This window comes from Pelobates fuscus, chromosome 2, assembly GCF_036172605.1.
Source record: "Pelobates fuscus isolate aPelFus1 chromosome 2, aPelFus1.pri, whole genome shotgun sequence".
NCBI classification, from domain to species: domain Eukaryota; kingdom Metazoa; phylum Chordata; class Amphibia; order Anura; family Pelobatidae; genus Pelobates; species Pelobates fuscus.
Window position 1 is genome coordinate 12,496,532 of NC_086318.1, and position 13,730 is coordinate 12,510,261.

The window sequence follows — 13,730 nt, forward strand, 5'->3', positions numbered from 1 at the left end:
ATAAAAGGAATGGAACATATCAGCTATGAAGAAAGGTTAACAAATTTAAACCTATTTAGTTTAGAAAAACGTCGCCTGAGAGGGGATATGATAACATTATACAAATATATTCGGGGCCAATACAAACCATTGTGTGGAAATCTATTCACAAACCGGACTTTACATAGGACACGAGGCCATGCGTTTAGACTGGAAGAAAGAAGATTTCGTCTAAGGCAAAGGAAAGGTTTTTTTACTGTAAGAACAATCAGGATGTGGAATTCTCTGCCTGAAGAAGTGGTTTTATCAGAGTCCATACAGATGTTCAAACAGCTACTAGATGCATACTTGCAAAGACAGAATATTCAAGGATATAATCTTTCAATGTAGGGTAATAACTGCTTGATTCAAGGATAAATCTGACTGCCATTCTGGGGTCAAGAAGGAATTTTTTGTCCTAGCTTGTTGCAAAATTGTGCTTCAAACTGGGGTGTTTTTTTTTTTGTTTTTTTTTTTCCTTTTGGATCAACAGCAAAAAACAGGTGTGAGGAAGGCTGAACTTGATGGACGCAAGTCTCTTTTCAGCTATCTAACTATGTAACTATGTAATATATGAGGCTTCTGGAGGCAGAGATTCAGAATGTGTAGCCATTGTATTTTGTTGGTTTCTGTCTGTGAAGTGGAGGTGATTCCAATTATCGAGACTGCAATGTCCTGTGTACATGCTGCAGGTAAACATAGAGCGGCATGTTAGATGGTCAGAATGTCAAAGGGGTCAATTCGGGTAAAGGGCTTTGTCTCAACAGGTAAGTGCGATAGGAGTAGAAAGTAAATTAGTAAGAGGACCGGGTATTGGGGTGAGACATAGCCATTCCATGGAAGCTTATGGATGAGTATGGTTATGGAGTATGGGCTCTGTAGTGTCTCTCTTACCTCATCCTTGGAGAAACTGTACTTGGTATTTGGGATTATGGCGGGGTTAGGCTTGGATAAGTGAAAGTCAGGTTTGCCAATTAGGAGTCCAGGTGGGTTATCTTGGAAGAGAAGCGAAGTGCCATGCAAGATAGCCCAGGCGACTCAAGTCCTGAGGGTGTTACGCTCTGCTGGGGTTTCCTGTTGGAGTTCTAGATTACATCAAGTAACCCCATGGCTTTTGTGAATGCAACTACTTCCGTTACTGTGGATAGTATGAATGTGGAGCCTTTGTGGGAAGCAATCAGAGTGAATGGGTAGCCCCATCTAAATTGGATTCCTCTGTTGCAAAATTGGTCTGCAGGGTCAAGCACTGACATTCTGTGTCTTCACCCTATGCATGGTGACACAGAACTTTTCTAATAGAACTATTGGTTCATGTGAGTGGACATTTATACAATTATTTATTTTAGACTCACCTCTTAAGAACGTATTGCACCATATTGGATTTATTATTCTGGTTTGTTACATATATCATGGATACGAAGCTACAGACCCATCAGAGTGCCCACAATGACCCCAGTCCACCACCGAAAGCACCTTCAATACGGATGTGAGCATTACAACTAAAAAAGTGGAGCAATGGAACAAGGTTGCCTGGTCTGATGAAACATGTTTTCATTTAGATCAGGCGGATGGCAGGGTGTGTGAAGAAGGCAGGCTGGTGGAGGCAGTGTTTTGTTCTGGGCAATGTTCTGCTTGAAAACCTTAGGTCCAGACCTTCATGTGGAGAGATTGTTGCAGACCATGTACACCCTTTCGTGGCAAAATATAGGCATTCAAAGTGTTGCCTTGGTCTCCATCTGTGGGATCTGCTGGAACAGCAAACCTGATCCATGGAGGCCCCACCTCGCAACATGCAGGACTTAAACGATCTGTTGCTTAGGTCTTGGTACCAGATGTGGAGTCCATGCCTTGACACATCAGCACTGTTTTGGCAGCACAAAAGGGACCTACACAATATTAGGCTGGTTGTTTTACTGTTGTGACTGATTAGTGTGCATAGAGGATACTGCTTCATGTACAGCTGTGTGAAATATATAAACATTTTTTTTAAGAGTTTATTTGTTAGGGTAACATCTTACAATTAATCACTGCATTTCTAAACACGAGTCATCAAGCTTTGGTACCTTCAAACAAACAAATAAAACACGAAAAGAAGGAAAGGAAGAGAGAGAGAGGGGAGGGAGTACAGGGAGTGCTAAAGGAACTCCTTCAGCCCACGAGTTATGCACTGTAGTGGTTGTGATGCCAGCAGGTATTAGGCCCAACACAGAATTTAAAGGATACTTTCTTTATACTTATATGTCATTTTACGAATATCAATAATGATATCTTTCTACGATTAGTTTTTTTTATAGTGGCTCTGTCACCATAAACTTGCCTTGCTTCCATCTTCCTGACCCCTAATTCCTTTCTTCTTATTAAAGCCTTTTCTCCTAAAATAGTAGAAGTGGGGACTACTTTGTCGTGTGTATTTTTCCTCTACTTGACAAAAGGTGGAACTATCTCTGTAACATTTTAGCACTTCTCCCAGCCTTTGTCTGTCTTATCGCAAGATAATATCTATTGAGTGTCCTGCAGTCAAGTGGAATCCTTCATAGACATTAGTGCTTTGCTGTCTTAACGCGTGATAATACAGCATTGATGTGAGCTCCTGTCATAAAATGAAAGGAGCTGAAGAAAGAAAATAGTGGGTCTCATCTTCTTTTGTCTCTGCAGTGTAAAACATTATGGTTTAGCAGACCGGCAATGTTTACATTGCGGGGGGGGGGGGGGGGGGGTAAATGCCACTCAGACAGCCACTAGAGGTTATTCCGATGAAATAGCAGAGTTATCTGTTATTTCCATCAGAGGATTCCTGGCAGACCACCTGGCACCACATGGAGTTTTGGTGCAAAAGCTCCCTAGCCTGCCAATACTTTCCTTGGAGAGGACTATCACAAAGATTAGGACACTATAGTGTTAGGAACACATATTGTATTACTACTGCTATAGTGTTCCGGTAAATCCAGTGTATTATTTATTTTAAAATCAATAAATAAATTGGAATCTATAATAATTGGAATAATAGCTTTCCATGGGACAGCTGTACTGATTAATCTCAGGAGTTCACAGATCAATTGGTAAGAGAGAATATAAAGAGAACGTTGGGGAAACACACTGCATCACAGTTTAAAAAACACAACTGAATCCCATGACCATGTTTCTAATAAGAAGTATTGTGAATATATTCTTATAGCTGCCTCGATTAAGAGCAAGGTATGTATATTTTTTATTTTTATATTTAGAAAAGTCACTACATTGAATACATAAATGTACAAAAAGATTGCTCATTTAGAGGGGCATCATGGCAGAAAATAAAGACGTAATGAAAAGTATTCACTAGATATTTATTTATTTAAGATACTAAAATGTTTTTCTTTTTTAATGTAAAATGATAAAAAGTTCCCTTATTTTAAATGGTTTGCTGCACAGACAGCACAGGGAAATAATGTAGCAGTCTTAGGCAAGTTCAGATTCTCCCACAAACATTACATTAAAATATTATTACTGATATCATTGTGTTAGGATGAGAATTATTGAATGTATATTTCTTTTAATTATGAATGCTCAGTTTAGTAAGTATGAACCTTCCGGGCATCCTGACTGCATTCCTTGAAACAGCGCTACGTTTGGCATGTCGAATGTATCTTAAATATTCTTATTCTTAATATAGACTGCCACAGTATTTTTCAAATGTTTTGATTTTAGGTTTGCAGTATTAGTATTTAATATTTCATATAACGCTAAGAAATAGTTTGAGGTGTGTTGAGCCAGTGCCCTGTTACGGCCTCAGGATGGGCAGTTTTTAGTCTCCCTAGGTTAAAAGTAGCTGCTAATCTCCTGGGAGATTAAAATCTTCAATAAAATCCTATTTAACAATGTAATTCACCACTGACAGAGAGATTCACAGAATTTGACATTTTGGAGTGTTGGCAAGTGTATTGCATATTTCAAGGCAAATATAATTAAATTAGAAACATTCTCCAGTTTAGCAGTTTTCGCCAGATCAGTTATTCAAGACAATGTTAATTTTAGTGAAAACTCTTTAATATGTCAATTTGAACTTTAAATTTGTGCTCACATAATAATAATAATAACATTGATAAAAATAAAGTTTGATTATTTAAGATGTATTAAAATAAATTAAGAATAGCATTCTATTCCTTTTATTTTAAAAAGAGAATTAACTTTACATGAACTTTTAATGACGATGGAGAACAGCAACCAAACCCAGGTGACAGAATTTATTCTAGATGGGCTTTCTCGTGATCGCAGGACTCAACTGTTCCTTTTTGTTTTGTTCTTATTAATGTATGTGATAACCGTTTTTGGGAATACTGCTTTAATAGGTACAGTTATAGCTAGCCCTAAAATGCACACCCCAATGTACTATTTCCTCTGCCATTTATCCTTTCTGGATTTATTCTACTCACTGAGCATTATCCCTAAGATGTTACTGGACATGGTTTCTGTAGAAGGTGGAAGAATATCATTAATCGGCTGCATGATACAGATGTGTACATGCCTTTTCCTGGGACAAACAGAATGTATCCTTCTTGCTGTAATGGCGTATGATCGCTACATTGCAATATGCTTCCCCTTACGGTATACAGTCATTATGAGCTGGAAGTTGTGTAAGAACATTACTGTGATTGTCTGGTTGGGGAGCTTTCTACAGACCAGCCTTCCAATAATTTCACAGCCTCCTAACTTCTGCCATGAAAAACATATTAATCACTTTGTATGTGAGATCTTGGCCGTTCTAAAACTTGCATGCGGTAACATTCACCTTTTTGAAAAAATGATATTTTTTGGAAGTTTATTTACACTTTTAGTTCCTTTTGTATTTATTTCTGGGACTTATATCTGTATTATATTATCAGTATTGAAGATCCAATCTGTTGATGGAAGGAACAAGGCTTTTTCCACATGTGCCTCCCATCTGACTGTAGTATGTATGTTTTACGGAACTAGTATGACCATGTACCTGGGACCAATAAAAAATGCTTCTGAAAAACATAAATATGTCACAATTATATATGGTACTATAACACCAATGTTAAACCCTTTGATCTACAGTTTGAGAAACAATGAGGTTAAAAAATATTTAAAAAAATTATTGCCTGAGTAATGTTTGAGAAAAAAATTAATTACAATAAAAAGCAAAAACAAGTCTATATTTTTATTTTATGTTCAGAAAGATAGCCATAATAATAGTCAAATAATTGGGAATCGTCTCCTTAACCTCCCCCCCCCCCCCCCCCCGACAACTTTGGTTGTAATATGATTGTCATAAAGAAATATTTATTGAACATGAAATAAAGGCAAATAACAGTATCAAACCTGTCTATATGAAAATAGAAATATTACCAGGTATACAGTTACTGAAAGGTGGGGAAATTAGACAATGTGAACTATGGAGATTTGTTTTTGCAAAACTGCAATTAAATTGGTTGAATTTCAGAATTCTGAGCAGAAATGTAGCCTAATCTTGTGTCAGCTTCTGTTGACCCTGATGTACCGACAACATCTGTCCCGATCATTCATTACTTATTGTGATTATATAGCATTAGGAGTACAAATATGTTGTATGCAAGATATCATTATTAGAAACCGCTTTAAATAACTATTCTAGCTGATAACTTAACTGTGACGAAGTGCCCTTCGCCACTTTGTCCTGGAGAGGCCTGCTTGCCTGCCTCCTCCCCTGCGACTATGGTCCTGGACTATATTGCACTGTAAACCCTATATTCGGGCATATGGATTTGTATTAGGCTGTCTCTAACCCTTTAACTATGCTGTAGGTCTGGACTGCTAATATAACCGAACAGCCAGGGGATTTAGACGAATATATTGCATGGGAATACCATTACTGGAGAATACAGCCGTTCGTATGATTTCATACGAATTCTTTGTGCTCTGAATAGGTGGCCGCCATTTCGGGACTTTTACACGTGTCCGCGGCCACATTGCGTACGAACAGCGGTGTTTACCTGTGAACGCATGGAACTGAAATCGGAAGCGCAAACAGGCGAATACCGCTAAGACCTCCAGACATCCAGAACTACGTACGGAAACTACCGAACGACCGGCCGTTCGGTAGTTATACTTAACTTAGTATGGGGATCCTAGCGATCACAAAGATGCGAATGGATGGCAAGAATTTCGTCTATTTTACCGTGCGAACGGAGACCGACCGCAAGGCCAAAACTCATGGAACTATTTTCGGCTAGTTGGTCTGTGCGGTCGGTCAAAACTTTGGAGCTCTGTATCTCCCGAACCATTCATCCGAATGGGCTGATTTTTGGACAGACTGTTCCCCTGAACAAGGGCTATTTTGGGATACCAGATTTAAAGCTGTACCCCCTGTTTTTGGGGTACATCCAGAACTTGGGTAAAATAATGTACGTTTTAATTGGGTTATGTGTTTATCTGAGGGGAGGAGACGTGGGGGTGTTACCATGCATGTGATTGGTCAATTTCATCCTCCCCCTGGGAGTGTCCTGTATGTACCTTATCCTAATAAAAAGCAGGCTGGGTGTTCCAGTCCTCAGACCTCTTCTGACCCTCAATACGTAGCCGTGTCTCGTTATTGGAGGGAACTGCTATATTACACTGGGGATTGCTATGCGCTGCATATTCCCCTGAGCTCTTAATCACTTAGCTCTTGTAAGAGCTTGTTCCGGATACGCTCTCCTGGAGGAGAGGTCTTCCCCACACGGTCCTGGAGGACAGAAGCCGATCCAGGGTGGAAGGAAGACGGCGCGGCTACTCGGTCGGAGTACACGGAGCTCCGTTACATTGGTGGCAGCGGTGGGATGGCATCCTAGTGCGAGGAGAAGCAGCTCAGAGACACTGGTAACATTTGGAGTTACAAATTGAGGGCAACGCTAGCCATTGGGCAGCGTCCCTACCTACAGCAGCATGGAGCAGGCATGGATAGAGCCCTGCGAAGAACACCTCCAAATGGTACGTTGCTACGAGGGTGACGATTACATTGAGGAGGTAAAGAGGCGGTTGGTCTGCTATGGCCCAGACATTACAAACGAGGAGGTCTCCAAAGTAATGCGCCAGTTGAGTGCTGAGAACCGTGCGGCAATGGCATTTGAGCGACAACTGTGGGCGTTGAGGGTATGGACCCCCAGGCTCCGGCAGTATAAACCCCAGGGAGCTGATGGTGTCGTCCATCCTCCCCAGCGGCAGTGTGTACCCCAGGGGGCCGAAGGTGCCGTCCTTCCCCCCCAGCAGCAGTGTGTCCTACAGAGAGCAGAGACAGTTGGTCCCTCTCTACAGCAACAGGACAATGGTAAGGGAGTGGAGACAGGCGGTCTCCCTCTCCAGCGGCAGTGTATACCCCAGGGGGACGAAGGTGCCGTCCTTCCCCCCCAGCGGCAGTGTGTCCTACAGAGAGCAGAGACAGTTGGTCCCTCTCTACAGCAACAGGACAATGGTAAGGGAGTGGAGACAGGCGGTCTCCCTCTCCAGCGGCAGTGTATACCCCAGGGGGCCGAAGGTGCCGTCCTTCCCCCCCAGCAGCAGTGTGTCCTACAGAGAGCAGAGACAGTTGGTCCCTCTCTACAGCAACAGGACAATGTTACGGGAGTGGAGACAGGCGGTCTCCCTCCCCAGCGGCAGCCTGTGTTTCCGGGAAAGGAGCACAGCACCCCCTCTCCCCAGCGGCAGCTGACCCTAACAAGGGGAGACACCAATCTCCCAGATGGCGCAGATGGGACCGTGGTCTCTGTGCCTGACCTACAGGGAGGCTGGACAGCCTTTCCAGATCCCCAACTACCCTCACCGGGACACCCAGAGGAGGGGATAAGTACAAATTCCCCTCCCCAGGTAACTCCTAGCGTGGCACCAGGATTACCAGAGGCGATGGTAACCCCTACTGACGTCCATGTTCCCTTGGCTACTGAGCCGGACTGTGTCCCAAGCATCCCAGCAGACGAGCTGGCAGCTGGGCAGAGTGCAGTCGGCCTCTGCCCTACCTTTTTCCCTGGTCCAGAGCTTGATGTCCTGCAGGCTACCCCAGCAGAAGAGCTGGCATCTGGGCAGAGTGCAGTTGGCCTCTGCCCTTCAAGTACCCTCGGCATGTGGCCTCATTACCACAGCCAAATACCCAGGTGCAGTAACTGTGTGTTGTGGGTGGGCTGTTCCTGTACTTTGATGTTGTGGGGGGGCTACTCGGACATCTGTTTATTGTGGGTTGGTGGATCGACTAACGGAGGCACTGACCGACAGAAGGTCAGGTGCCTGGTTAGTCTTCCCCCCAAAGGGGAGATGTGTGACGAAGTGCCCTTCGCCACTTTGTCCTGGAGAGGCCTGCTTGCCTGCCTCCTCCCCTGCGACTATGGTCCTGGACTATATTGCACTGTAAACCCTATATTCGGGCATATGGATTTGTATTAGGCTGTCTCTAACCCTTTAACTATGCTGTAGGTCTGGACTGCTAATATAACCGAACAGCCAGGGGATTTAGACGAATATATTGCATGGGAATACCATTACTGGAGAATACAGCCGTTCGTATGATTTCATACGAATTCTTTGTGCTCTGAATAGGTGGCCGCCATTTCGGGACTTTTACACGTGTCCGCGGCCATCTTGCGTACGAACAGCGGTGTTTGCCTGTGAACACATGGAACTGAAATCGGAAGCGCAAACAGGCGAATACCGCTAAGACCTCCAGACATCCAGAACTACGTACGGAAACTACCGAACGACCGGCCGTTCGGTAGTTATACTTAACTTAGTATGGGGATCCTAGCGATCACAAAGATGCGAATGGATGGCAAGAATTTCGTCTATTTTACCGTGCGAACGGAGACCGACCGCAAGGCCAAAACTCATGGAACTATTTTCGGCTAGTTGGTCTGTGCGGTCGGTCAAAACTTTGGAGCTCTGTATCTCCCGAACCATTCATCCGAATGGGCTGATTTTTGGACAGACTGTTCCCCTGAACAAGGGCTATTTGGGGATACCAGATTTAAAGCTGTACCCCCTGTTTTTGGGGTACATCCAGAACTTGGGTAAAATAATGTACGTTTTAATTGGGTTATGTGTTTATCTGAGGGGAGGAGACGTGGGGGTGTTACCATGCATGTGATTGGTCAATTTCATCCTCCCCCTGGGAGTGTCCTGTATGTACCTTATCCTAATAAAAAGCAGGCTGGGTGTTCCAGTCCTCAGACCTCTTCTGACCCTCAATACGTAGCCGTGTCTCGTTATTGGAGGGAACTGCTATATCACACTGGGGATTGCTATGCGCTGCATATTCCCCTGAGCTCTTAATCACTTAGCTCTTGTAAGAGCTTGTTCCGGATACGCTCTCCTGGAGGAGAGGTCTTCCCCACACGGTCCTGGAGGACAGAAGCCGATCCAGGGTGGAAGGAAGACGGCGCGGCTCCAGTTAAGCTACAGCGGTTGTGGAGCCTGCGGTGGTTGTGGTGTCGTCTGCAGTGCTTGGAGTCCTCAGAGCGCTAGGAGCATCCATCAACGGAGGGTACTCGGTCGGAGTACACGGAGCTCCGTTACATTAACTATCACTAAAATAATCGTGTGTCTGGAGACACAAAAGGCACTGTAAAAAATATTGTATAAATTGCTCCTACAGCCTGGCTCTTTCCGCTGCAAAAGTAAATTACTTTAACACCACTTTGATGCTCTTCTTCGCCCTTTTACTCCCCCTCCTTCTACCACCTTGTCCGCCACAAACTTTGCATCTCACTTTACTGAGAAGATCTCTACAATCAGAGAAGAGATCTCTAATTTCTCTCCTTCACCTAGAAATATATCACCCAACCCCACTCCCTCCACCATTCTACACTCATTCGCACCTGCTACAGCAGAAGAGGTTTCTGCTCTGCTCCGGTCCTCCCGTCCCACCACCTGTTCCCTTGATTCTATTCCCTCTTTATCTCATCCACACTTTGTCTCCCTCTCTTGCTCTTCCTCTCACTAAAATTTTAAATCTCTTCCTTTTCTTTGGCACATTTCCCTCACCCTTCAAACATGCAACTGTAACCCAATTTTGAAAAAGCCCAGCCTTGACCCCAACTCCCCATCCAACTACCGCCATATCTCGCTACTGCCATTTGCCTTCAAGATCCTCAAGAGAGTTGTGTACACCAGACTGACTGACTTTCTCGAATCCAACTCTCTGCTTGACCCCCTTCAGTCTGGATTCAGCACTGGTCATTCAGTCAAAACGGCTGTGACCAAAGTATCCAACGATTTTATTGCTTCTAAATCTCGCGGCCATTACTCTATCCTAATTCTCCTTGATCTTTCTGCTGCCTTTGATACTGTTGATCATCAACAGCTTCTCCGTATTCTCCATAATTTTGGTCTACGGGATACTGCTCTCTCATGGTGCTCCTCCTACCTCTCCCATTGCTCTCTCAGTGTTTCTTTCTCTGACTATGCCTCTTCCCCCAACCACTCTCTGTCAGCGTTCCCCAAGGTTCTGTCCTTGGTCCCCTACTGTTCTCTATCTATACCACCTCCCATGGTAAACTCTTCAGCTCCTTTGGCTTCCGTTATCATTTCTATGCAGATGACACGCAAATCTACCTATCCACTCCTGATCTCTCTCTGTCCATCTTGACTCGTGTCTCTGACTGCCTCTCTGCAATTTCCAACTGGATGGCTGCTCACTTCCTTAAACTTAACCTGTCCAAAACAGAACTTCTGGTCTTTCCTCCCTCAAGTGTTGCTACTCCCATGTCTGTCTCCCTCCAAGTCAACGGCGCTACTTCGCAAGCTCACTGCCTGGGTGTTCTCTTTGACTCTTACCTCTCCTTCACCCCTCATGTCCAATCAATCGTCAAATCCGGTCGCTTCCATCTCAAAAACATAGCGCGCATCCGCCCCTATTTAACGCCAGATGCGACTAAGATGCTGGTCCATGCTGTTGTTCTCTCTCACCTTGACTACTGCAATCCCCTTCTCAGTGGTCTTACGTGTTCCCAGATTGCACCGCTGCAATCTATAATGAATGCGGCAAGGCTCATTTTCCTGTCCGCTCGCACCTCCCACCCCTCCCCGCTCTGTCAGTCCCTTTTTTGCATTGGCTTCCAGTTAGATATAGGGCTCAATGTAACATTCTGGTGCTTGCATACAAGTCCCTGCATAATGCTGCTCCAACCTACTTATCCTCCCTAATACACAAGTATGTCCCGTCGAGGCACCTACGCTCTGCCGAAGACTTACGTATATCCTTTGTCAATACTCACACCTCTAATGCTCGCCTCTAAGATTTCTCCAAGGCTGCAACTGGAAGGCTCTGGCGATGATTGGCTGGACGAGGTGAGGCAGCGAGTGGCCCAGTATGGTGATAATGTGCCCATGGATATATTCCAGGCGATCTGGAACCAGGTCACAGCCGAGCGAAATGCAAAGATGGACTGAGAATTCCGGCTGGCAAAAGAGAGAGAATATGCTCAGCGGAAGGAGTGTTACAGCAGCCAAAGAGAGGCTGCATTCGAGGAGGTTAACCGTTTCCCCCTGAGGCGGCCAGAGGAACCCGAATTAGGGGTCCTCATAGACTGGTCCTTTGAGGAACCACAACAGGCAGGTGGAGATGGGACCGAGGTCTCTCCACCGGGCACAACGGGATGCTGGGCAGATCCCCAGCAGCAATCGGAGTTACCGGGTGCGGAAGCCAGTGGTCCTTACTCGCAAATGTTGAGGGACCTCACAGACTGGTGAGGTGTGTTTTACATTTTACTGTAACGGATTGGTTATACTGTGTCCCTCCCTGTGGGATGTCCCCTTGCATGGGGACTTGCATAAAAGCCTGTGTGTGGTCATTAAAGCCAGTTCTATTTGTACCCTTCTTCTTGACTTCGGCTGATGTTTGGGGATTCGTATGCTTTATTAAGGGAATTATCTTATAAAGCTATTTGTATTCGTATGGATTTCAACTACCGAACGGAGAGCTATATTCACTGATGCTCTGGCGGTTCGGGAGGAAACTACCGAATGAGGTTTAAATATACTTGGTTTCCTTACACCGTATAATGCTAAATAAGCAGCTGATTTAATTATACTATTGGTAGGGTTATCAAAAGGTCTTTTATCAATTAGTTCAGAGATTTTCCTAAAGATACTACTGTCTATTGGGAGTCTTTTAGGTAGTTTTTGAAGTTTTAGTCTCTGAATACCCTTCAGCACACTTTTAACCGGATATTAAGATATAAATTGTGTTTTGTTGAAGCATAGTTTGATTGTATTATAGGCTAATTTCAAAAAGATGTTGCAAAAAGTTGTGAAGGCTATCATAGTTTCAATCAAAAATACATTTAGTACATTGAAATCACACACAAATTTCTGAAACATAAAATATACTCTAGGGTAAGCTTTTTTGTGTTTGTAGACAATCCTGCTTGTGCAAGAGATATACTCTGAGAAAAACACAAACCTAAGGCATGATTAGGTCTTTGAACTGTGGAGGCTGAATGTTCGCTGTAGAATGGAGTCTGAAACATTCCTGTAAATTAGAATGTGACAGAGTGTCAGCTGCGTTATTCAGAATGCTTGGTACATGGATGCAGTGTAAAAAGAACTGCTAACCAGCTGCTAACTAGGTAAGTTTCCTTACTAAATTTATAATAGTAGGGGTTGAGACCGGCCTTTATTAATAATGTTGCAAGCTGCCAAGTTGTCTGAAAAACACCTAACTACTTTTCCTTTACACTCATGATCCAATATGTGAGCTGCTACCACAAAAGAAAAAAATGAGGTTTGCTGAGGTTTGATTAAAATATCTGGAGTGGGGGGTGGGGCCTGACAATCATGGCGACTGGATGTGTTTCTTGTGAGCTCTCAGGAACACACTAAGAATTCTTGCTATTTTAGCTGAACCCAAAATCGGGCACCAAGCGACTTACCTCTAACTACAAGACACGAAGACCCAACCTGGGAATGCATCCAACAGTCTTCTTAAGCACTTCAGACACCGAGTTTCACTGAGGCCTAGTGAGCGCTGAGGAGGGTAGAGGCGTCCGCTCTCCCAGACAGGAACACTCGAAGTGCCGAGTATGCACATGGAGCCCTGCTACCCCCCCCTTTGGACCGGGATACCCTGATGGCTCCCAAACCCCATCGTGGTGCCGCAGCAGAGCCGCAAACACCCGCGAGCAAGGCGAAACAACACCTAAGATGGCGGACAACACGCATCCCCGGACTCCTGGAGGGGAGATGCCTGATACATACCGGCACCTAGAGGCAATCTTTGACGCCTTCTGGAGGAAGCTGGAGCGCCGGCTGACACCCACTGAGACCACCGAGGCAGCTCCTGAACCATCCCGCTACTTCCCGAAGCGCCCTGCTGCGCACACCACGAATCGGAGTCGGCGACGACGGCCTAAGCGGCTCAAAGTGGTAAAATTAGCCGGCCTGCACACCCCGAAGCCCTATAACCCCAGTACAAAGCAGAAGGAAACACATGAGGTCAGAGAGGAGAATAGAACACTACTGCTGCACGAAAATATGCAGGGGTCTCCCCTGGCTGAGAGCCCGTGAAGTCAAGCACTCTGGGACACAATTCCCTACAAGGGGGATAGGATGACCACCAGGATGGGCCTCTGACCCCCAACGCCTACCCAGAATGGGGAACCCGGGCCGCATTGGTCTTCTTGCTTGCCATATTTGTATCCCTCACCTCACACTCTATTTACTGCGACAGGTCCAGAGGGTAACATAATCTATTATGCTGCCATTTCTATAGG

General features: G+C 44.8%; 1 protein-coding gene across 1 annotated transcript; it reads left to right on the plus strand.

Annotated features, from left to right (window-relative positions):
- Window positions 1-4,207: 4,207 nt before the first annotated feature.
- LOC134586069 (olfactory receptor 2A7-like) lies at window positions 4,208-5,128 on the plus strand. The gene has a single exon (XM_063441580.1). It carries the CDS (start codon window positions 4,208-4,210, stop codon window positions 5,126-5,128), a length of 921 nt encoding a protein of 306 aa, XP_063297650.1.
- The last annotated feature ends 8,602 nt before the right edge of the window (window positions 5,129-13,730 follow it).

What these genes read in the sequence shown, in the direction of transcription:
- LOC134586069 (XM_063441580.1), top strand. Translation starts at nt 4,208, where the DNA reads ATGGAGAACAGCAACCAAACCCAGGTGACAGAATTTATTCTAGATGGG.